Source organism: Rhinatrema bivittatum, chromosome 10, assembly GCF_901001135.1.
Source record: "Rhinatrema bivittatum chromosome 10, aRhiBiv1.1, whole genome shotgun sequence".
Classification (NCBI taxonomy): Eukaryota; Metazoa; Chordata; class Amphibia; order Gymnophiona; family Rhinatrematidae; genus Rhinatrema; species Rhinatrema bivittatum.
In genome coordinates this window covers 91,988,737-92,011,684 of record NC_042624.1, presented here as the reverse complement: position 1 = coordinate 92,011,684, position 22,948 = coordinate 91,988,737, and the positions used below count along the sequence as shown (strand labels likewise).

The 22,948-nt window shown below is 45.2% G+C and overlaps 1 protein-coding gene across 4 annotated transcripts in view; it reads right to left on the bottom strand.

Moving 5' to 3' along the window:
• Window positions 1-22,948, bottom strand: part of FUBP1 (far upstream element binding protein 1) — a 134,343-nt gene that overhangs the window by 49,623 nt on the left and 61,772 nt on the right. For 3 of the 4 annotated variants that reach the window (XM_029617458.1, XM_029617456.1, XM_029617457.1), the window contains 4 exons: window positions 15,335-15,492; window positions 15,135-15,241; window positions 9,018-9,146; window positions 8,380-8,454 (listed from right to left, as the gene is read on the bottom strand). In XM_029617458.1, the coding sequence (XP_029473318.1) occupies window positions 8,380-8,454; window positions 9,018-9,146; window positions 15,135-15,241; window positions 15,335-15,492 (469 nt within the window). The remainder of the gene's footprint in view (window positions 1-8,379; window positions 8,455-9,017; window positions 9,147-15,134; window positions 15,242-15,334; window positions 15,493-22,948) is intronic. The other variant, XM_029617459.1, reaches the window with a different exon arrangement.

The window sequence follows — 22,948 nt, the reverse complement described above, 5'->3', positions numbered from 1 at the left end:
AAATCAAACAGCATCCTTAACAGTCTCCACTGCCACTCTCTTCTGTAGAGCGTAGAATGAAGAGACCATAAAGGCATCTGGAGGAATTTGGCAAAATTTCAGAGCATAGCCATCCCTCACTATGTCCAGGACCAACTGGTCCATTGTAATCTGGACCCAAATCTGATAAAAGAGATATACGACTGCTTATCTCCCACACACCTTTATTGTGAAGATAGAGGTGCTCTCGTCCAGGAGCCCATATCTTTATGAGGTTTTCTAGGCCGAAAGAACAGATCTTCCATAGGGACAAGACCTTTGAGTAGATGCTACTTTGTAAGGATGAAACAGACTGGAATACCTGGAGCTGCCCTTTGCCCCAAAAGGACACGTTGCCACCCTATCCAGTAAACCAAGCACCTTGGATTCTCCAAATGAAAATTGGTTCTTACCTGCTAATTTTCGTTCCTGTAATACCACAGATCAGTCCAGAAAAGTGGGTTGTGTATCCCTACCAGCAGGTGGAGTCAGAGAACAATTAGAACTTTGGGCACTGCTACATAACGAGAGTGCCACCTGCAGTCACTCAGTATTGACCTGTACCCAAGCCCATGCTAACAGAACTAAATAACGAAGGGTAGAACCCAACCAAATTTCCAGACTACCACTTCGCCGCTGACGAAAACCAGACAGAACTGCTAAAAACTGCTTCATAAAGCATGTCTGCAAAATAGGAGCTTCAACAATAAAAAACTTAAGCAGGTTCTGACCAAGACAGTCTTTCGGTATCTGAAGAAAGGGGTGGGCCTCTGGACTGATCTGTGGTATTACAGGAATGAAAATTAGCAGGTAAGAACCAATTTTCATTTCCTGAACATACCCAGATCAGTCTAGAAAAGTGGGATGCACCCAAGCCACCCTACACACTAGGCGGGAATCCGAAAGACCCGCACAAAGCGCACACTCCGAAGGATGGTTCATCAGAAGCCTTAACGTCCAATCGGTAATGTTTCATAAAAGTGTGAATAGATGATCACACCACCACCCTACAGATCTCCTGAGGCAACAGTAACTGCCCAGGAGGTAGCCTGAGCCCTAGTGGAATGAGCTCTGAGACCCAAAGGCACCTGATGCCCTCGGGCTATGCTAGCCGCGCAAATGGCTTCCTTAATCCACCGAGATATGGTCGCCTTTGACACTTTGTCCCCCTTCTTTGGGCCACCAAAGAGAACGAACAAATGATCAGAACATCTGAAGTCATTGGTAACCTCCAGATAACGCAATAAGGCGCACCACACATCCAAAAGATGAAGGTCTCTGTTCTGAGAAGACTCCTGGGACCAGTTAGGGAACCCTGGAAGATCCACAGTTTGATTGACGTGAAAGGCTGAAACCATCTTAGGGACAAAGGACGGAACCGTACGTAACGATACCCGATCGTCAAATCCGAAGAAAAGGATCCCGACAAGACAGTGCCTGCAACCGACGGGCCGATCAAATGGCCACCAAAAACACAGTTTTCAAAGTCAGATTTTTCAGGGAAACTCCACGAAAAGGCTCGAAAGGAGCACCACATAGAACTCGCAGGACTAAATTCAAACTCCAATCCGGACACACCGAACGGATGGGAGGGCGCAAATTTTTGACACCCTTAAGAAACCGAGCAATATCCGGATGCACTGCCAGCGATCAGCTGTCAAAGTTTCCCCGCAAGGCACCTAAGCTGCAACTTGTACACGAAGGTAATTGAACGCCAAGCCCTTAGCGAGGCCCTGTTGCAGAAAGTCAAGTACCCGAGGAACATGCACCGCTGAAGGGTCGCAAGAACGCTGACGACATCACTTCTCAAAAAGCTTCCAAACTCTCACATAGGCCACAGAGGTGGCTGGACGTCTCACCTGTAGGAGGGTGGAAATGACTTGTTCTGAATAACCCCTCAAGCGTAAACGTCGCCTCTCAAAAGCCAAGCCGTGAGAGAGAAGCGATCTTCCAGATCCGAAAATATGGGCCCCTGACGGAGCAGATGAGTTAGATGAGCCAGCTGAAGTGGACCATCTAGAGCCAAGTGTACGGGATCCGCGAACCACGTGGCCACTCTGGAGCCACCAGAATCACCCTTCCCGGGTGCTGCTGTATGCGACGGAGAAGCTGACCTATGAGGGGCAAGGGCAGAAAGGCATACAGAAGAATCCCCGTGGGCCAAAGACACACGAGAGTCTATGCCCACCGAGCCCTGTTCTTGGCGACGGCTGAAAAAACGAACTGTTTTTGCGTTCGCCTGCGTTGCCATCAGATCCAGCTGAGGAGTTCCCCCATCTGGTGCAAATGAGATTCCACGCCTCAAGAGAGAGTTCCCATTCCCATGGGTCTAGTTGCTGATGGCTGAGATAATCAGCTTGCACATTCTCTACTCCCATGACATGGGATGCGGCAATGCCCTCGAGATGGTGCTCCGCTCAGGTGAACAGAAGACGTGCCTCCAGTCCTATGGCGGGACTTGAGTCCTGCCTTGCCGGTTGATGTACGCCACCATTGTCGCATTGTCCAAGAAGACTCGCACCATTCTGCCCTGGATCCAGGGAAGAAACGCCCGCAGGGCCAGATGTACAGCCCTGGTCTCGAGCTGGTTTATGGACCAGAATCTTTCCATTGCCAACCAGAGCTCTTGGACGGACCTGTCTGCACACACTGCCCCCCAAACTGAGAGGCTGGCATCGGTGGAGATTATCAGCCAATTCGGAGTGTCCAAATCCACCACCCATTCCAGATTGTCCAGTGACAGCCACCATGACAGACTGGCTCTGGGTTCCGGAAGTAGAGGCATTGGTAGATGGAATTGCTCCGACACCGGGCTCCCTCCTGACGAAGGAAGGCCACCACCATCACCTTGGTGAAAATGTGAGGAGCTGTTGCAAGACCAAATGAGAGGACTCGAAATTGGAAGTGTCGTCCCAAGATCTTGAACCGCAGAAACCTCTGGTGATTCAGCCAGATCGGAATGTGTAAATACGCCTCCGTAAGGTCCAGAGAAGTGAGAAACTCCCCTTTTCGAACCGTGGCCATCACTGTCCTCAGGGTTTCCATACGAAAGGGAGGAACCTGAAGGCAACAGTTCATCTTCTGCAGATCAAGGATGGGCCGAAATGTGCCCTCCTCCTTGGGGACCACAAAGTACCTTCAGTACAGACCTGGTCCCTGTTGAGCCTCCGGAACTGGGACAATAGCTTTGAGCTCGAGAAGTCGTTATAGAGTCACCCGGACCGCCTCTCACTTGACAATTGAGGCCACTCGGGACTCCACAAAAACCTCCCAGACCAGGCGCGAGAACTCCAGGGCATACCCGTCTTTGAGCACTTCTAAGACCCAGCACACTGATGTAATTCTTGCCCATTCTGTGTAAAAATTGGATAATCTGCCCCTGAAAGCTTCGCCGACGGAATGGGTGCTCGTGGCTTCATTGGTGTTTTTTTTAATTACTTCCTGTACCAAGATGTCCCGAATCTCTTCTGGGCTGGCGACCCGAAGTAGGTTTAGAAGCAGGAGGTGCGACGTATCTCCCCCGCTCTGAAGCGGCGAGAGTCCCGAAACCTAGCTAGAGGGGGGAAGACTTTCTTAGAAGATCTTTTATCTTCCGGCAACCGAATACCCTTGGATTCGGCAAGCAGCTTTACCAGCTGATCCAGATCCTCCCCAAACAGGACCTTGCCATTAAAGGATAGATTATAAAGCTGGGACTTGGAGGACAAATCCGCCGCCCAATTTCGCAGCCAGAGGAGACGCCGCGCTGACACCAAGGGCACCATACCTCTCTTGCTGAGGTCCTCACCAGATCATACAAAGCATCTGCAACATAAGCGATGCCTGCTTCTAGGTGGGTGGACTGCAGAGCCCCACTGTCGCCCATACCGGCCCCAGCAGCCGACTCCTGGACCCAACACAGACAGGCCCTCTGCATGAGGCTAGCACACCGCCGCCCGAAGGCTTAGCGCGGCAACCTCGAATGCTCGCTTCAACTGGATCTCCAGCTTGCGGTCCGGCATATTCCTAAGGGCAACCGCCCCAGCAACCGGGATAGTGGTCTTTTTCGTGACTGCTGAGACCGAGGCGTCCACCTTTGGAATCTTCAGTAAATCCAAAACAGACAATAACGGGTACCGTTTCACCATAGCTCCACCCACCTTCAAGCCGGAATCTCCCACTCCCGGGTCACTAGTTTGCGAACCTTCTTAGGCAAAGGAAAAGATGTTGTGGGACCCCCTAATGCCGTCAAGGACTGGATTGACGCCCTCGTTGTCAGACTCTTCTTGAGAAACCTTAAGTCCCAGAACTTCAAGGACCTGGGGAATAAGGGGTCTTACCTCATCCTGCTTGAACAAGTCACCACTCTGGGGTCATCCCCCTCCGCAGAAGGGTCATTGGGCTCATCCGGATCATCAATGTCCACATCAGCCGGATCTGGCCGCGGATCCGGGTCTGCCGCCCCTACTAACCCAGAAGCCAGCGTCACCCCAGACCCTGGGATCGAATCTCGCATACCCTGGGGAGAATCCCCTGTGGGGTGAGTCTGATCAGGAAGGTGCTGACGACGGTCCATACCCCGACCTCTTTTTTTCAGGAGGCCGCATCTAACGCCTGGCCACATGACCCACACGTGCGGTAGGGCCTGCGATTCTGTTTTCGGTCCCATCCGCAGCAGTGCACTGATAGTTTGAAGTGAAATAGAAAAGGGCATGAATAAAAAAAGAAGGGCTCGGAGCCATGACGCGGAGAAAATTTCAGTCAGGCAGGACCAGAAAACCAAACTTTTCGTGCTGCGGGCTAAGAGACTACCGGCTGAGGAGAAAAAAACGCGCGCAGCCGTACCACGGGAAAAGTGCCTGTCTATAGTGAAATTGCAAGGCCCCCAGCAGGGAAGCGGCGAGTAAACGAGGCACACTGAGAAAAACTCACCCTTGCCCTCAGAAAACAACCTGGAGCCCCGGGAGCTATGGGGAACACTGCTGACAGCTTGCCCGGCCGGACTTAAAAGCCCCGGTCCCTCCTGCACCTCTCCTTACCTCAGCACTGAAAACTTTAGCAAGACACAGAGAAAAGCTGTTGCAGGAGACAAGGGAGCAGCTGTAGCAAGTAGCCCCTGGTCGTCAGACACCGAACTGTGGCGGGCGAAACCCTGACAGGAATATTCAATTCCCTGGACGCCCGGCTTCTACTGAGGGATGGCCCACGAAGGTGTCTAACACCTCAGGAAGCGACCGTAAACCAAAAAATTAAATTCAAACTAATTAAATAAAAAATATAACTAAAGACTGCAGGCGGGCATCTGTACCACCCGCTGGAATCAGAGAAATACTGGGTGACTGCAGGTGGCACTCGTTATGTAGCAGTGCCCAAAGTTCTAATTGTTCTGACTCCACCTGCTGGTAGGGATACATAACCCACTTCTCTTGACTGATCTGGGTATGTTCAAGAACTGTGTCAATTTTTCCAACTTACTACTGAACAAAAGGGAACCATTAAAAGATAACCTTGTGAGATTGGACTTGGAAACATTGCAGACCAATTTCGCAGTCACAATTGGCCTCTGGCCGCTATCACGGAAGTCCTCCCTGAGCAGCCATCTGCACTAAGTCACTGCTCACAGAGGCTAAGAATGTGGCACTCTGTTCCATCACTGATCCACCATTAGACCCCGCTCCATGCTTCTCCACAGAGATGCAAACCAGCCCAAGCCACCAGGCAGCAGCAAGAAGCAATATGCAAACTCATTGTCATGGCCTCAAAGGTCTGCTTAAGGACAGCCTCAATCCTTCCATCCTGAGCATCTTTTAGAGCTGCCCCTCCTTCCACTGGGATGGTGATTCGCTTGGTAACAGCACATATCAAAGCATCCACCTTTGAAAATTGCAACTGATCCCGTGCCTTCGGATCCAAAGGGTACAAACCCGCTAAAGTGTGCCCCCCTACTTTACAATTTGCCTCCGGGGCACTCCATTTTGGATCCCATTCAACTCTTGAATGGGATCCAGAAGGGGAAAAACAGGATATATTGCATAAGGTGTCAAATATAGGATCTTTCTTTTACAACCACAGAGCATCACTCCTGTCCACACAAAGCATCTTCAAGGTCTGAGTCAGACTAGGCAACTCATTTCTGCGAAAAAAAACTAGAGCAGAGTTTGATGTTGTTCCAAATCCGGTGGAATTAATCCCCCTATTGGAGTCATCCGAGGTATCATGATCCACATCCCCCTGATCACCACCAGTTGCCTACAGTGGCTGATAAATGGGAGCCCTGAGCACGTGAACCCTTCTTAGTAGATTGCTTCGCTTCTGCTGGGTATCCCTGCAGAAAAGCCTGAAGACCTTGGAAAAATTCCACCCAGCAAAAGGAGGGATCCAAACTGGGGACCATAGGCCCAAACCGGACACTCTCCGACCCTTCTGCTGGAGATGTCTGACATTAGGAACAAGGGGGGGGGGGGGGGGGACGACCCATCCGATGTGTCGCCTTCTGACCCACTCCCATTCCCAAGGGGATGGCCTAACATCCGCAAAATCAAAAATGGCCAAATTGCCTTGAGCATCCAAGCGGTGCTGAGAGATGAAGAGAAAGTGATGGCTGATTTTGTTTTCTTTAGTGTAACCAGATGGCCGGGTCTGAATGAGATAATTGATCCCCAGGGTCAACTGATCGCTTCTGCGACTGAAGAATCAGGGAACCTTTGCATTGTGAGATGCAGATAGCAGATCGATAGACAGGAGACCCCAGCAATCTACTACCAGCTGAAAGGCTTTGGCTGACAACTCCGACTCTCCTGGATTCAGACTCTCCCACTGGTCGTGAATCCATCTGGCTACATGCTAGGAAATTCCCTTATATCCCAAGCCTCACAGATAGCCAGGCACTTAGACCATTTTGTCCCCAGCGCCATAGTCTTTCTGCATTGGGCTCTAGATGGCTTCCTGAATGCCCACCGTCAGTGTCCAGGTGTACACGCACAAATGTGTGCCCATAGATTAGACCGCGGTTGTATGCACACAAGCATCCAGCGCGTAACTATACGCCCAAAAAAGTAGGCCATGGTTATATGCACACAAATATAGGCCGAAGCCGTATGCACAGATCAGAACACACCAGGTGGAAAGACTGTGTGCAGGAAAAAAAGTAGTCACTCAACCTACCGACTTGAGCCGACCAATGCTGACAAAAGAAGACCTGGTACGGAAAACAAGAGAGGGATCTAAAACTTCCCTGCTTTTATTTTTACCTGAGCTCAGCCCTCCCTGGCTGAAAGCATAATCAGGTCACCAGAAATGGGGGAGAGGGCATAAGACTTCACTGGCGAGCACTCCCTAGTCCACAAACTTTAAAAAAAAAAAAAAAGTCTATGCCTGTCCAGCTCCCAGACTTAAAATGCTCAGTTGAGGAAGGGGCCAAAACAGGGTGTCACCTCCAGAGCTCAAGCAGTGCTCTGAAATCTTTCCTCTCTTTTTCTTACCATCTGCTGGAGACAGAGAATACTGATAGGGCTATATGTCTGTGACATCAGCGAGTCAGTTTTACTCAGTCTTCATTTGCTGGTAGAGGTGCATAACCCACTTGTGTGGTCTGGCCTGCCTGAGTGCAGAGGAAACTAATCTGTTGTGAAACGCTGCTGAGCAGCTACTCTTTGCTGTTTTGTTTTTTTTTTTTTAAACTTTATTAAAACGGACAGACTAAAGCTTAAAGAAACAGCTCCCCTTACACTAAGGAAAGTCAAAACAGGGAGGAGGAAAGAGAGATGGTGGGGGCGGGGGAGAAGGGGAGAAGATACCAAGACCAAAGCAACCTGGAAGCCTCACTAGCCCTGAACAGCTCAGAGGGAATGAGCAAAAGCTTTCAATCTCTGGAGCCCCCCTTTTACTTTTTATTTTTTTTAAATGCTAGGAACAGTCGCTTATCGGAGGGAGGGAGAACCTTGTCTTTCACCTCAGGAGCACTGGGAAGTGGTCCTATGCAGCCTATCAGGCCTGAGTCCACATCATGTGATGCTAGCCTACCATGTGCTGGAGACAGAATACTGGCAGGCTGGTGTCAGCATGGAGGTTTATAAAGGGTGACATCAGCGAGCCTCATCCGTTGTGTCATCTCCCATCTTCTGGTTGGCATGTATAACCCATTCAACTGGACTAGTCTGACTGTATAAAGAGGAAACTACTTATTTTGATAAAATATAACTATAAATACGGATATCAGACCTGATTAGTTTCATACAAATTGTGTATGTATAGATGGAAACCTCTCTGGACCATTTACAAATACTTTTATAGAACTATGTAGTTTCTTAGATCAAATTCTATTCACATGTGAACACAAAATATCTAGGGTTGAATGCCCTTTGCAGGATATAACTGACATACCTATTTTCTTGTAGTACTCTTCCCAAGCTTTTGTGTAATCAACTTGTCCAGTTGGAGGTGGATTTTGAGGTTCTCCTAAACAACAAAGACTGCATTTTTAGTACACCCATTAACATCCAGGGATTTTAGTAACAAAAACTATTTAATAAAGTCATCTCACTTTACCAGGATGTTTAAAATAATTACACTAACACACCACTTAGTATGTTGCATGCTATGTTAGCTTACTACCTATTTAAAATTAACAGCTTACATGGTAAAGGTTTCAACATTTCTTAAAATCACAGATATCTGGTACCACTCACACATGCAGTGCAACTTATCGTAATTTACTTTCTAACTTTTTTTTTTTTTTTTTAAACAGTTTGTTGGGAATTACCATACCCAACAGCTTACAAGCCACCTTGAGTTATCCCTGTAACTACTAGAAAGTTAAGAAAACATCTAGCTTTATCAGTTTAACATTTTGTGCCAGGAGTCAAGACTTCCTGAACCCGGGCTAATGTAAAGCATATTAGCACAGCAAACGCAGGATCTCCAGATCCACCTGACACCAAAGAGTTAAAGTCTAGATGTCCCCTTCCTGTTCCTCAGTAATGGGAACCAGTTTTTTCCTTTTAATAAAAGGATTTTGCTACCTTGTCCATTAGTTTGGGTTGTACTTGGTCCACCAGATGGAGCTGCAGGTGGCGGCTGAGCTTGCTGCTGATAATAGTGAGCATAATAAGCTGCCCATGCTGCTGAATTAGGGTCTGTTCCTGCTTTACCTAAGAAATTAAACATCACACTCTTATAGTGTAAGGTATGCTTTTGAAGAACATTGCTATAGAAAAGCATTTGATTGGCACACTTTTTTTTTTTTTTTTTTTTTTTACAAGTTTAATGGTACACAATCCATAAATATGTAAAGTTAAATACAATTCTTCTGCAAAGATCACTTGAATTTGAGTATTAAAACAAATTAATAAAACAAGGATATGATCTAAATCCACAAAACCAGTAATTCTTAGGAAACTGCAGCCATCTAATTTAACCTAGTCATGTCTAATGATGAAAGCATGCATGGACCACCAATAGTGAATCTGAGAATTATGGATTACCTCATCTAGGAAAACAAGACAGGACTGGATGGAGTGCTATAGCAGCCTCAACTCTGAAATCTATCTTTTGTGAATAAAATATATATATTTTTTAACATGGTGTTTAATTTCCCCGTTTTAAATAGTAGCATATACTAACTTGCATTTAGATTGCTTTGTTTCAGCAATGTAAAGGAACCTCAATTTGTTTTCTGAAAATGTATTCCCAGATAGTTACACTATAACAGAATCATCACAGGATTTCCAGACTTGCTTAAAATCACTCTACACTGTAAAGGTATCCACTGACTGCACAAACTTGTATTCGTTTTCAATACAGTCTGACATCTTAGTAGCACCATAGGCTTTTCAAAACCTAATTTTTTTCTGTGCAACTCCACGCTGCAAAAACATCAGCCAAAGTTTTCAATATTTCCAGCCTCGCATTTTAAACGGACTTCTCAGATACCTGGACAGAGGTCATTTTTCCATTATAAGGTCTTGCATCCTAACAGAATTAGAGTATTCAAAGACATCGTCAGCTCATTTTCTGAGACTTGCATCAGAATATTTTCAACAACTTTACACTAAGTTACTGCACAAATGTGAAAACTCAAGACCATCGAGACAGCTGCAGCAGGACAAACTCTTCATTCAAAGAATAAGAATTTTGCATAGAAAAAGATAAGACAATAAACAGACTATAAGACCACCCACACTGTCCTGTCCAAAAATTCCAAACACCACCAACCCAAAAGAACAGTATAATGTTATAAACAATGATATAATCCATGACCCTTGACTTCTCTTCAAACATTTATCACTCCATTATACAATCTTGAACATGAATGTTAAAAACTTTTATCTCACTTATTCAAAAGAACCATCTCTTGCTTCAAAGCTTTTTGCTACATTAAAATTCAAGTCCAAACATCCAACACACCTACACCTCTTCCACACTATGCTGCATCATCATACTCTCGGCTCACTCGCATATACCACCTATATTATATAGAAACCCAGCTTTGTCATAATGTTTTTAAAGGACCATCATATAAATCTTCACCATCAAAATCATATATAAATATTGTAGATAGTATAATCTATAATCTAAATGCTCTGTTGATTTATGAGGCAGGAAAAACTTCAACAGACTCACTTAATTTGTAATGATGTCCATGGCATGTTTGAAAAACACTTTGCGGCTGATAAGAATGTGGGGTGTACAATCGATTATGACAAGAACCCCATAATTAGAGAAACTTTTGTGAGGTGAACATTGCACAGCCAATACATGATTTTGTTCTTATAGTGCCTTTTGATAGTGAAGATTTATATGGTGGTGCTTTAAAAATATATATGACTAAGCTGGATTGCTATTAAATATAGGTGGCATATGCGAGAGTGAGAATATGATGTTGCAAATTAGTGTGAAAGAGGGGTAGGTGTGTTGAATATCCGGGCTTTCATTTTAATGTAGCAAAAGCTTTGAAGCAAGAGATGGTTCATTTGAATAAGTGGGGTAAAAGTTTAACATTCATGTTCAAGACTGTATAATAGAGTGAAATAAAATTCTGAAGAGAATAATCAAAGGTCACTGATAGGTATGACAAAAACGATACACACATCTCTATCATATTGGGGTGTACTTCGTTTTTCCGGTGGTTAACTTCGTTTTTTCCATATTTTGGAGGTTTTTTTCTTATTTCGCTAATTTCATGTTAGTACGAATTTTGGCAAATTATTGTTCGTTTCGGGGCGCTCCTGAAACAGGACAAATGCACATCTCTAATGACTTACAACTTTTTGAATTTGAAAGGTACCTGCTGAACATGCTGAGAAGTTGTGCTTATCTTTTTCTGAAAACCACCAATCCAAAAGAGGAACAGTATAAAGTTATAAACAATTATATAAAAATCCTGGTTTGAGAAATATGTGGTGATATGGTAGTTCTTTTAAATAAAGGCTAGCTATTTATAGTCAGATAATGGAGGAAATCAAAAGCCTAAGACACTACTAATTTTTGTCACCTCCAGCAAGTAATTTCTGCACCATTAACAAAAACCAGTCAACCAAGTTTCAGTTAATGCACCTTAAAATAGCTAATATCTAAGTATTCCACTAACACACCCCAAAAAGTAGAGAAAAGACCACTTTCCCTGCCCCTGAAAACTCATACATTTGCATTTCATCAACTGCAGTAAAAGTGGGCAGAAAAAAAAAGCTAGAATTCTGGTGCACTGCTATACTAAGTACTTCATATACACACACAGATGGAATGTATTTTATGCAATTTTCATTCATCAATATGTTTTACCCTAGCCACAAAAATGCCAAGTGAAAAAGAGAAATATGACCAGCTTATTTATTGGTTAATATGACAAAATAATCAGAGGATTCTGAGCAACCAGGCTACAGATAAAATCTAAAATCCCAAAATCAATTGGTGTTGCACAATAGAGTTACAAGTTGAACTCTCACCAATGCTGTAATACATCTAACTCACTAAATAAATATCAAATGCCATTCAGTACAGAACAAAAAGCAAACAATGCAAATCAGAAAGCCCAATTAAATCTTTCTGCAATTAAATATCAGGAGTTCAGTTATGATTTCACTCTCAGACACCTTACTCCTGAATCTGGAAAACAAACAACCCTGTCTTCTCGCCCTCCTTGACCTTTCAGCCGTCTTCGATACAGTGAATCACTCAATTCTCCTGGATCGTCTATCGGATATAGGCAAAGGTACCGCACTCTGCTGGTTCAAGTCATTCCTTCACAACAGGTTCTACAAGGTTAGAATCAATAACAAAGAATCCCACCCTGTTAACTCCACCCTAGGAGTCCCTCAAGGTTCTTCTCTATCCCCAACTCTCTTCAACATCTACTTTCTCCCACTGTCAGCTTCTAGCAAATTTAAATCTAACTCACTACATATATGCCGACGACGTACAAATTCTCATCCCGATCAAGGAGTCACTCCCCAAAACCCTCTGCTTTTGGAATAACTGTCTTCAATCAATAAACCACCTTCTCTCAAGCCTCAACTTAGTCCTCAACGCCAACAAGACAGAACTCCTCATCATCTCCCAGGATGACAACAGCGCAGTATCCAACAAACACCTCTCCGTCCAACCAAGCTTCACAGCCCAGGTGAGAAATCTAGGAGTCATCATGGACAACCAGCTTAACCTAAAAAAATTTGTTAACACCACCGCCAAGGATTGCTTTTTTAAGTTACAAGTCCTAAAAAGGCTGAGACCCCTCCTGTACTTCCAAGATTTCCACACAGTTCTCCAATCCATCATCTTTTCAAAATTAGATTACTGCAATGCATTGCTTCTCGGTCTCCCAGCAAACACCATCAAACCTTTACAGATGTTACAGAACGCTATGGCTAGGATTCTGGCAAAGACCAACAAAAGAGAGCACATCACACCCATTCTGCGGAATCTTCATTGGCTCCCTATCAAATTCAGAATTCAGTACAAAGTCCTAACGACAATACACAAAGCCATGCACAACATCACCCCGCTAGATCTAAATATCCCTCTCCGCTTCCACAAACCTTCCAGACCTGTTAAGAGCGGCCTACAAAGACACTCTACACCCCCTCTGCCAAATCCTCCTTGAGAAAACGAGCTCTTTCCACAGCTAGACCATTGCAATGGAATGCTTTCCCCCCGGATCTACGTCAAGAAAATTGTTAGTCAACCTTCAAAAAAAAGACTCAAAACATGGCTGTTCATTCAAGCGTTTCCCTAATCTGTTATGAACCATCTCTTCCTCTTTCACAACCGGACTAGCATTTTTATCTATTCTAGAGTGATGTGTTAGGATTAAGACACTTCTTGCTGGCAGCTATTGCATCACTGTTTATCATTCCATCCGTCGTTATATTATCGTTAATATTCCTTTTATTCTCCCGTGGACTTGTTTACCCACTCTCTCCCATCCTTCCAGTAATTTACCGCATCCACTTTTGTTTCGCCCCAGTTCTCTTTCATCTTCTTGCTTCCAATAGTTGGTTAGCCTCCCCGTTAAGTACTTCCTGGTTTCTGTGTACCTATTAGTTGCTTGCTCGCTGAAGAGCTTGATATTTTTACACCCATTGTGAACTCCATGGCTAACCCCATATAATCTCCATGGTTAACTCCATTGTTAATTGGTATTTAACCCCTTTGTTAATTCCCAGTTTTGTTTCCCTTGTTTGATGTAATGCATACTTTTATGTGATTCTCGTTTCAATGTAAACCGATCTGATATGTCACTTTGGTACATGAAGGTCGGTATATAAAAGTTCCAAATAAATAAATAAATAAAATGATGAAGCCTTAAATAAGCCTATTCGGGATAGTTTAATATTTAGACACTATCATAGAAAAATTAAGAATCAGGCCAACGTGTCAATTTTTCAGTTCAATAATAGATGGAATTGTTAAATTTTACAGTAAAGCACTTTTGATAAAAATAGTATCCATGTATTGACGTATAGCATTCCTAGTAGAGAGCTCAGTATACAGACTTTAGCTATGTAACGCTGCCCCAAAAGAAAAACATGAGGCAAGGAACACATTTTCAATTAAAAAAAAAAAAAAAAAAAGCCCAGTTCTTTCTTCAACTGCCTTAACAGTCAGTTCATGTGCTCAAGGGGCTTTATCCAAAGAGGTCTGTGCCTAACAAAGGTTCCTAGTAAGAGTCCATTAAAAAACGTAGATATATCCAATTTAACAGAAGATTTAAAAGGTGGGCATCTATAATTTGTTTAATATTCTAACCTAATTTCAAATACTTTCCATCGCTATTACTAGAACCACTTTTAGCAGGGGTGGCCAACTCCAGTCCTCAAGTGTCACAAACAGGCCAGGCTTTCAGGATATTCACAATCAATATGCATGTGAAGATTTGTATGCACTGTCTCCATTGTATGTAAATCTGTCTCGTGCATGTTCATTGTGGATATCCTGAAACCCTGGCCTGACTGTGGCTCTGAGGACAGGAGTTGACCACATCTGTCATGTAGCGTCAAACCTGAGATAAAAATAATTTAGTACCATTAAAGCATGCCATATACAGTCATTCATCCTGTTTATAAATTAAGGTAGGAACTGGAGAAACAGGCTTTCAGAAGAGATCTGCTGCTGCATTGAACTAGCCAGAGATTAGTTTAGATAAGCTCTGTAAGATAATATAAATCTCATTGGGAGGGCAGATTAAGACGCAATTACTCCATGGAAACTCAGTTGTACACATACTGTAGAACTGCAGGGTAAAGAAAATATAAAAAAAAAACCCCCTAATATACCCTACACTTTTAAATTGGAATTTTATAAACAGTGGTGGCACCAAAATGTCAATGAATAAAGACTTGCTCTTCATTAAAATGCATTTCATGAGATTTCAAAGAATTAAAGTGGGAATTTTGAAAGTTTACCAATGTACATTGACTGCATTTATGGAGTTTTACATTGGGTTAGTAGAGGGAGTTATTAGTTTCTAGCATTTACTCTTAGAATTAAAAATGATAGTATAAAGATTTCTTAAATTATACATTTCGAAAAATATGAAAATATGATTTTTAAAAACAAACTGCAAAATAAATGCATTACAGCATATGCACACATGCACTGCACAGCATGCACGCCTGAGCAAGTACTTTCATGCCTCAACTTACCGGGATCTGGTTGTTGCTGCTGCTGCTGCTGCTGCTGCTGCTGTTGCTGCTGCCAGTGTGGATATGTATTTCCCCACCCTTGAGGTGCATATGGAGCTGGAGGGCCACTGTTAGAAAAATATGCATATGGGATAAAATTAGTCAAGACAAAAATACAAGTATACCAGCCTGAAACGTTAATGCTGAATGTAATCACTTACTGAGGTGCAGGTCCAGGACCAGGGGGCCCTGGATTATAAGGAGGGGGGTTATAAGGTCCCATGGGATTGCCAGGGCCAGGTGGGCCGGGTGGGCCATGCGGGCCAGGAACGCCATGTGGCCCATGAGGAACAGGTGGACCTAGGGGATTTACTGGACCCTGCAAAAAAAGAAAAAAACTTCTTACAAAAAGACCATTCAAGTAAACATCTTAGATTTAAGACACTAATAGGGTCATTCATCAAAAAGCATTATGAACAATAAAGCATGGCGCAAATGCAAATTTTTTGGAGGGGCAGGATCAGGGAGGAGTTTGGGTGGGATTAAGTGAAATGAGGGGCAAACACGCATGCTATTTCACGGTTTTAATGCCAGAAATAACTACATCTTTTTTCCCAGAATCAGGCTGTGAAATATCCCGAAATGGGCATAACGCAATATGCGATAAAGTTTTTGAATTGCATTTTGGTCATTTCTGGGCTTTGGGGGGGGAGTGCGAGTCTCTGGGGAGGGCTTCACTGTGTGCACCTATTTATATCTCTATAGGAGGGTCGAGGTGAGGTGTTGGTGGTGATTTAGGGGCCAGTTTCGCATGTAGAGTGAGATGTACAAACAGCACAGCACACCTTGGTGAAGATTTGACGTCATTTGGAGTGAGGAGAGAGTCTCACAAAGATGAAATTTTGTACTATCTTATCTCACCCTAGCTTGATGGTACCGTTATAGAGTTCATCAAGCCAGGGTGAGAGAACATCTGGAAGAGAAGACAATTGTCTGCCCACTATATACCCTCCCCCCGTAGAATGCGAGATGCAAACTGCACTTTAAGGAACTAAGGTCCAAACCCTTGGCAAAATATCTGTCAAAGTAAGATTCACTGGCTCTGAAATCTTTATCAGGAGTACACTGCTCTCCAGCACACCCAACCCTCCAAAAACTCCAATCTGCACTTAAGCTAACAAAGTACAAAGCTTTCTAGCCTTTAAGGAGCCACCATCACGACTTGAGAATAGCCCTTCTTTACTAATCATGCGCTTTCAAAGAACAAGTTCAAAAATAAAATCCATCCAGATCCTTGTGCCAAACCGGACTGGAAAGCAATTACCCGTGTGATGAAAACTTCAAGAGACTTCCACGCACCAACTGCAAGATCTGCCTATCAAAAGATGGCACAGCTAATCTGGAGCTATAGAATTACCAGATCTGGATGTTTCGATATCCTCCAAAGCATTCTTCCTACTATGAGCCAAAAGGAAAAAGCATACCGGGCTGCTTCTGATGGCTAGCTCTGTAAGAGTGTGGACTCCAGATGAAAGACTGTTTCTTCTGGTTGCAGAATTTTGTAATCTGAATTCTTGATTACCACCATTAAGAACTATCAGCAGAACTCCCCCCAGACAACTTGATCAAAAGCTACATATGAGAGCCCATTTCCTTGAGTTGTCCACATTGCAACCAAGACTCTGCTTGAACGTTGTTCAAACCATCATATTCTTTCCTGGCTCAATAAGAAATAAATCTACATCCAATGCCACCACAGGACTCTTAGTCCCCCCTGTAAGGCAATGCTGGACAATAGCCTGACTGCCTGACCCATTCAGAGGCACAAATTCCAGAAGACAATTAAACTGCTCTGGTTTCCAAGTGATAGTGGAATCCTGAGGACGTGGAATGGTCTATCAAGGGGCCAACCTGCCCCCGCCTGTTAGACTGAACCACTGTCACCCCAGCTAGGAATAAGTTCACTGCAACTCCAAGTTCCTGCATATTAACTACTAGTGCAAACTTATTTTAATAGGCGTATGTGACTAGGGATCGCATTTTTAGAACGAAGTTTCCTGAAGGGGTCTCATGTATGCCCTTGACTAGAGGTCCAGATTCAATGCTGTTATCACTGAACCACAAAGTCAATGACCAGACTAAGATCCAGACTCCTAGCAACGCAAGGATCTGATAACCCAGCTTCTGAATTCTATATCTTGTGAACCGAACACGGCCTATCTTCATATCAAACCAAACCCCACATAATCAAAGTCTGAAGCAGTTGTTACAGTTGCAGTGGGCCATTCCTGGCCCACTGCAACTGTAACAACCATCAACACCTTTGAAAGGTATTTGGGGCTGTGGGTAACCTAAACAGCAAGAACAAAGTTAAAATACCTCTCCAGAATCGCAAAATGAAAGAAGCACTGATACTTCCTTAATGAAATGTGAAAATAAGCCTCAATTAGATCCAAGGAGGTTAGGAATTCTCCCTCTCACCAAAAGCATCAAAATTAAAGTTTCCATCATGAAATAAACTTTCCAGAATCTGTTGACTCTACTTCAGATCTAGAATGGGACGAAAAGGAAAACTGGTTCTTACCCAGACTCCTGGGTTTTGCCTCCCTTCCAGCAGACGGAGACAAAGAAAGTTTTACTAACACTGCCACTTAAAACGAGGTGCCATCTGCAGTCCCTCAGTATTTATCTGTACTAAGCCAAATAAAACAAAAATCCAAAAATTTATGAACCTTCCCTGAACAATCCGTGGGAAGTGGAAAACAGTTAACCTAGCTCACATCAATCCCTGTGTAGGACTAACAAAACTACAAAGAAAGCAAATCGAGTGGACTCTCCAAATCTTCCTTTCCTCCAATGGGCAGGACTCTGGACTGATCTGTGGTACTACAGGAATGAAAATTAGCAGGCAAGAACCAATTTTCCTTTCCCTGTACATACCCAGATCAGTCCAGACTCCTGGGATGTACCAAACCTTCCCTAAATGGTGTGCGACTGCGATGAGTCTGCTCGAAGTACACTCACCAAAACTCAAGGCCCCAGGGGCCTGGACATCCAACCGGTAATGCCTGGCAAAAGCGTGCAATGATTTCCAAGTAGCAGCCTTACAGATCTCCTGCGGAAAAACTTGCTGACTCTCGGCCCAGGTGGTCACCTGGGAATGAGTAGAATGCGCCCTTAGTTCCTCCGGGTCTGGGCGACCCTGACAAATATATGCAGAGCAAATCGCCTCCTTTAGCCTTCTTGCAATTGTAGCTTTAGATGCTTTGCCCCTTTTTTGCATCACTCCAAAGCACAAAGATGATCTGAAAAACAGAAGCCATTCTTGACTTTCAGGTAGTGAAGCAATGCACACTTCACGCCCAAAAAAACAACTCTTTACTGAGGCGCTGAAGAATCCAGCATTGGAATGGATGGGAGCTACACGGATTGATTTAAATAGAACGCCAATACTACCTTCGGCAAAAAGTAAGGAACCGTTAAGGAAACCCCTTTGCCAAACCGTTTTGCAGAAAGGCAAGAATCTGAACCACTGAGGCTTGTATAGGATCTACTCCTTGCACCAGGACTCAAAGCTCTCCAGACCCTCACATATGTTAAGGCGGTAGAAGTCTTTTTAGAAGGTAAGTGTAACTATGACTCCCTCCGAGCAACCCTTTTTTCTCTCAAACGCAGCCTCTCAAAAGGCAGCCACTAGAAAAAAGCAATCCGCCTGATGAAAAAATATGGGCTCTGAAGCAGGAGATTTGGTAGATGAACTAATCTCAATGGAGCACCTACTGCTAGGTCTGCGACCACAGACATCTCAGCCACTCAGGCACCACGAGGATCACATTGCCCAGATGCCTCTATGCATTGCAAGATCTTGCCCACCAGCGGCCAAGGCAGAAAAACATAGAATAAGACATCCAATGGTCAAGGAAGCACCAGGGTTATCCACTCCTCGCTCTCTTCTTCGGCTGAAGAACCGAGAGGTCTTGGCACTGCGATAAGTTGCCATTAGAACCATGCACGGTGAGCCCCACCTGCGCCAGTTTATGGACATTGATTCCTCTGACAGCTCCCACTCTCCGAGGTCCAGCTCAGAAAATCCGCTTGCACATTGTCCGTGCCGCTAACAACGATAGATGATGCTCTGCTCAGCTAATCAGACCCCAGGCCATCGCTCAACTCTTGGTGCCACCCTGTCGATTTATGTATACCATTGTCACATTGTCGGACAACACTCACTGGTTTTGCCCTCACCAGGGGAAGAAATGCTTGTAGTTCCAAGCGTACTGCTCTCGTCTCTAAGCAACTGATGGACCATACTGCCTCCTCCGTTGACCACTGGCCCTGAACGGACTGGTTCTGACACATGGCCCCCCCCAACCAGAAAGACTGGCATATGTGGTGACAATTGTCCAGTCCGGGATTTCGAGGTCCACTCCTCGCCTCAACTTCTCTGGAAGTAGCTACCACGAGACGCTGGCCCTAGCCATCTCCGTAAGCTGGAGAGGAATATGAAACTGTTCTGATAGCAGGTCCCATTGAGATAGTAAAGCCAACTGTAGCAGTCTCATATGAGCAGAGGCTCAAGGAACAAGCTCCAATGTGGAAGCCATAGAATCGAGAACTTGTAAATAATCTCTGACCTTGGGCACCTGTTTCCTCAGCAACCACGAACCTGCGATTGTAATTGGGAAATCCGCTCCTTTGTGAGAAAAGCCTTCCCTGCTTGGGTGTTGAAATGCACCCCCAGGAATTCCAAAATCTGAGAAGGGAAAAGATGGCTCTTGGACAGATTGACTATCTATCCTAATGACTGCAAACGCTGGAGAACCAAGTCCACTGCCTCCCGGCAAAGGGATTCTGACTTCACCCGAATCAACCAGTTGTCCAGATAGGGGTAAACCAGGACCCCGACCTTCCGGAGAACAGCAGCCAGACCAAAGGGCAGAGCGCAAAACTGAAAATGTTCTCCCAGAACATAGTATCTTTGATGGTCTGGCCTAATGCCTATGTATGCCTATGTGTAAATATACTTTGGTCGAATCCAGCGACAACCAGTACTCCCTCTTGTACACCAAGGCAATCATCAAGCGCAGAGTCTCCATTTGTAAATGAGGAACCTTTTTAACTCGAGAATTGGACGGAAGGTGCCCCCTTTCTTGGGAACTATGAAATAAATGGAATAGTGGCCTGTCCCTTGCTCTTCCATGGGGACAGGAACAATGGCTCCCAGCCTGCAAAGGCAACAAACGGTTTCCTGGATTGCAAGCTTCTTTTCTTTGTTAATAAGTGCACGGGAGCCCAGGAACAAGTCTCTTAGCGGTTGAGCAAATTCTAAAGCGTAACCTTGTTTTATCACACTTAAGACCCCTGGTCTGATGTAACCTTGGTCCATTCCTCTTAGAACAGGGTCAACCAGCCCGCTACGGCTGGCTCAGAGTAAACAAGCCTGGCATCACTGGGCAGATTTGGAATCACCTCCCAGAGGGCTGTCATTGGGAATTTCTCGAAGCCCTGGTAGGTCAAAAACACCTATTTCCTCTCCAATGACAACGGGCCAGAAAGGAGCTTTTCCCCTTCGGCTCATCTTCAGGCAATTTGTGAACCTTGTTCTCCCCCAAGAAGCTTAATCATCTTCTCCAAGTCCCGACCGAAGAACAATTTCCCTTTGAAAGGTAAGGATCCTAAGCTGAGCCTTGGATGAGATATTGGCTGACCAGTACCTCAACCAGAGAAGCCTGCATGCCAAAACCACAGAAGTTAGTGTCCTAGAGGAGGTCCTGATGAGATCATACAACACCATAGGCTATCACGGCTTCCAGCCGCTCCACCTGCTGCGTTTCAGAATCAGACAAGGACTTGTCAGCTTGTAACCGCTGAACCCAGCGCAAGCCCACCCTCAACGTGAAGCTGCTGCACACAGCCGCTCGAATACCAAATGCAGACACCTCGAAAATTTTCTTGAGGTGCGCTTCCAACTTCCTATCCTGAAGGTCCTTCAGAGTCATGGAACCAGCCACTGGAATGAATAGCCGTCTTCTTGGTAACCGCTGAAATGGAAGCATCGACTTTAGGAACTATCAGAAGCTCCAATGTATCCTCTAGCAAAGTATATAGCTTGTCCAAGGCCCTGCTGATCTTCAGGCCTGTGTCGGGAATATCCAATTCCCTAAACACCAACGAGCTGATGAAAAGGAAAACATCTTGTTGAGCATCTGAATACCAGTCATAACTTGGTCCACATCTTCCATACCAGACTCCTTTAGTAGAACTTTTATGCTCAGTTCTTCCAGAATCGCAGAAATCAAGGTGTCCAGCTCCTCCCTATGGATCAGCCGCATCACTTTGGGATCATCCCCTTCCACCACAGAACCTTTGGACAGCGCCTGATCTGGATCCTGGTCCGTTAACACCAGCTCGGACCCAGACGGGGCCAGTGCCTGTGGACGCACTACATCCGAAACCTCGGAGGAGCCGTTCGCGGCTGTAGATGGTGCCAAGGCCCCTGGGACCGGCCAGACCCTCATAGCCCCGGCAGCCCAAGAGGTCCCGGCCTTCTTTGCCAGCCTAGAATGCACAGTGAATCCCTGCACAGCTTTGGCTGTGCATAAGCTTATGCAACAAAAGTACAAAATCGGAGAAGTCAGAAGGAGGATCCGAATGCCCTGAATCTCCGGCAGCATGACTTTCCTCAGCTTCCCAAACTCCCCCAGAGGCCCTAGCTGCAGGGGTCAACAGAGGAGGGAAATCCCCTTCACCAGGCCGCGAGGCAGCCAAGAAGATGGACAAAATGGCTGTCATTCCTGTGCTCAGCGGGAACAGGTCGTCCACTGGCTGCATCACTGAAGAGAGCTTCCCAGGCTCGCAACACCCGGCCGAAACAATCTTGTCCCTCCCCGATATGTACTCTCTTCTGGAGAGAACCGTGAGCAGTCATCATGGGAGAGACGTGCGCGCCTCACAAAGCTTACAATACAACCTGTGCGGCGTAGCAACGTGGCTCCAAGCCACGAAAGCATGAACAAGCACCCCAGAGGAAAAGGAGATAAACGCCAAGCTGCCCGATGCCAGTGGAGGGGGGGGGGGGGGGGGAGAGAGAGAGACCTGCCGTAACATGACTGTCCCTTCTGCCCTTCAGACTCCTGAAATTTAATTCTTTTCTTTAAACAAAACTTTAACCAAATAAAGCATCAATGAAAAAGGGCAGCAGGCTCTGATCCTCCTTCAGGATGTGAAAACCTGGAACTTCCAGCTAACTACCCTGACCGATGCCAATGTACCGAGCAACAAGGGTCCCCAACCCCCTGCTTGTCCGCCTCACCGGGACCTAACAACCCCCTGAGAGGCATGCTTAATTTTCTTCCTTTTTTTAATCAGACTGCAGGTTTTGCACCTCCATCTTCTGAGATAGAGAAATACTTAGGGACTGCAGGTGGCACCTCATGTTAAGTGACAGTGTCAGTAAAACTTTGTTTCCATCTGCTAGAGGGGAGGCAAAACCCAGGAGTCTGGACTGATTTGGGTACAACCAGGGGATGACCTTTTCTTCTTAGAAATTAGAAAGCAATGACTCAGTCATGCTTGGTCCCTTGGAATAAGCACCAACAGTTTAAAACAAGCAGCAGTCTCAGTTGCACCATGAGCAAAATCCCTTTAAACTTTACAGGAATCCCAGTCCAAAGAAGAAAAACGCACACAAGATTTGAGCAACAGAAAATCCTCTCTCAGAATCCTGACTGCTCTGCAGTCCCCAAGCTAGAAGAGGTCATCAATGAGCCTCGCTCATAATAGCCACCTCCTTGCTGATCACACAATGTGGCAGTTCTAGACCTATTTAGCCCAGC